This window comes from Drosophila guanche, unplaced genomic scaffold (assembly GCF_900245975.1).
Source record: "Drosophila guanche unplaced genomic scaffold, DGUA_6, whole genome shotgun sequence".
NCBI classification, from domain to species: domain Eukaryota; kingdom Metazoa; phylum Arthropoda; class Insecta; order Diptera; family Drosophilidae; genus Drosophila; species Drosophila guanche.
Genome location: NW_022998265.1, coordinates 1 through 1,311, shown reverse-complemented (window position 1 = coordinate 1,311; position 1,311 = coordinate 1). Strand labels below are relative to the sequence as shown.

General features: G+C 31.4%; 1 protein-coding gene across 1 annotated transcript; it reads right to left on the bottom strand.

The window, feature by feature from the left end:
* Positions 1-623: 623 nt before the first annotated feature.
* Positions 624-1,264, bottom strand: LOC117591742 (methylmalonic aciduria and homocystinuria type D homolog, mitochondrial-like). Its single transcript, XM_034285053.1, has 2 exons — positions 899-1,264; positions 624-821 (listed from the first exon to the last, which is right to left on the bottom strand). The coding sequence occupies exons 1-2, from the start codon at positions 1,262-1,264 to the stop codon at positions 624-626; spliced, it is 564 nt and encodes a 187-aa protein (XP_034140944.1).
* Between the last annotated feature and the right edge of the window lie 47 nt (positions 1,265-1,311).

The window sequence follows — 1,311 nt, the reverse complement described above, 5'->3', positions numbered from 1 at the left end:
GAATTTTTATGAACTCTTAGAATGTTCTCAAACTTCAACCGAAGAAGATATAAAACGTCAATATAAAAAATTAGCTCTAAAAGTTTGTATACAAATAAGCAATTTTTTTTTTGTTTTTATAAATTTTTCATTTTTTTTTTCTCCCCAGTTACATCCCGATAAAAATGAATTCAAAATGAACACTGATAGATTTAATATGCTTAATAAAGCCTATGAAACGCTCACAAATGATAAAACCCGTCGTGAGTATGATATTCAACTTTTGAGTGAGTATATTTGATGATTCATTTAATAATTTAATCTTTATTTTATTCAATATTTTTCTTTTTTTTTCTTTTTAGTGAAAACATCCAAAGAAAATGATATGATTGTAATGGATACAGTTTCAATGTCAGAATTTGTGCCTCAGGACGATTTCTTATACTATGATTGTCGCTGCGGTGGTCAGTTCATGATGAACGAACAAGAATCGGAAGATTGTTCTAATAATAAAAATGACATTCATATTCAATGTGATTCATGTTCATTGTATTTGCGTGTTACAGCATTACCAAAAACATAATAAAACAATATCAATTTAAATTTTTTTTATTTTAATGTACAAGCAATTTCACTATTGTTAATTATTCATCCATGTAAATAATCAAACTCTGGATAGCATCCGATTCAACGGGAGCATTGGTGAAAAGAGCTCCAACGAATAAGTTAGTTCCCCATTTAGAATGCGAAATAACCTTGCAACATCCAAGATCTTCAATTTCAAAGCCAAACTTTCGATAGCGCTCATCAGTTTCGAAAAAGGTTGCTGGAGTGTAATCTCCCTATAGAGGAAATGAAAAACGAATGTTATAAAAAAAAAGAAACAATCAAAGCATAAAATAAAATAAAATTGACTTACATTGTAAGGACGTCCAGACGAGGGATCAATAAAATCTGCCCAATAACCAAGACTTTTGAGATAATTGCACATTCGTTCTGCAGTGAAAACGAACTTTTCCATGAGAGATTCACGTTCATCAATGACTTTCGATGACCAGGAACTCATATCATTGATCGATTTTTGAGAGATAGTCATCACAGTCATGCCTTGGGAGAGTTCTGGATTGTTTGGGAAGAGTTCTTGAAAGTCTTGCACCATCAATACAGGGCATTCATGGGCGTTGCATTGAAGAATTTGGCGATCATCAGCAAGAAACATGTCAATATTTGGAATAGGTTTTTCAGTCGAAAGCTCTTTTAGCAACTCCTGACTAGTTAATGTCATAGTAGTTGGTTTTTTACAATTTTTCTTTCCTTTTTTCAATTTTAAAT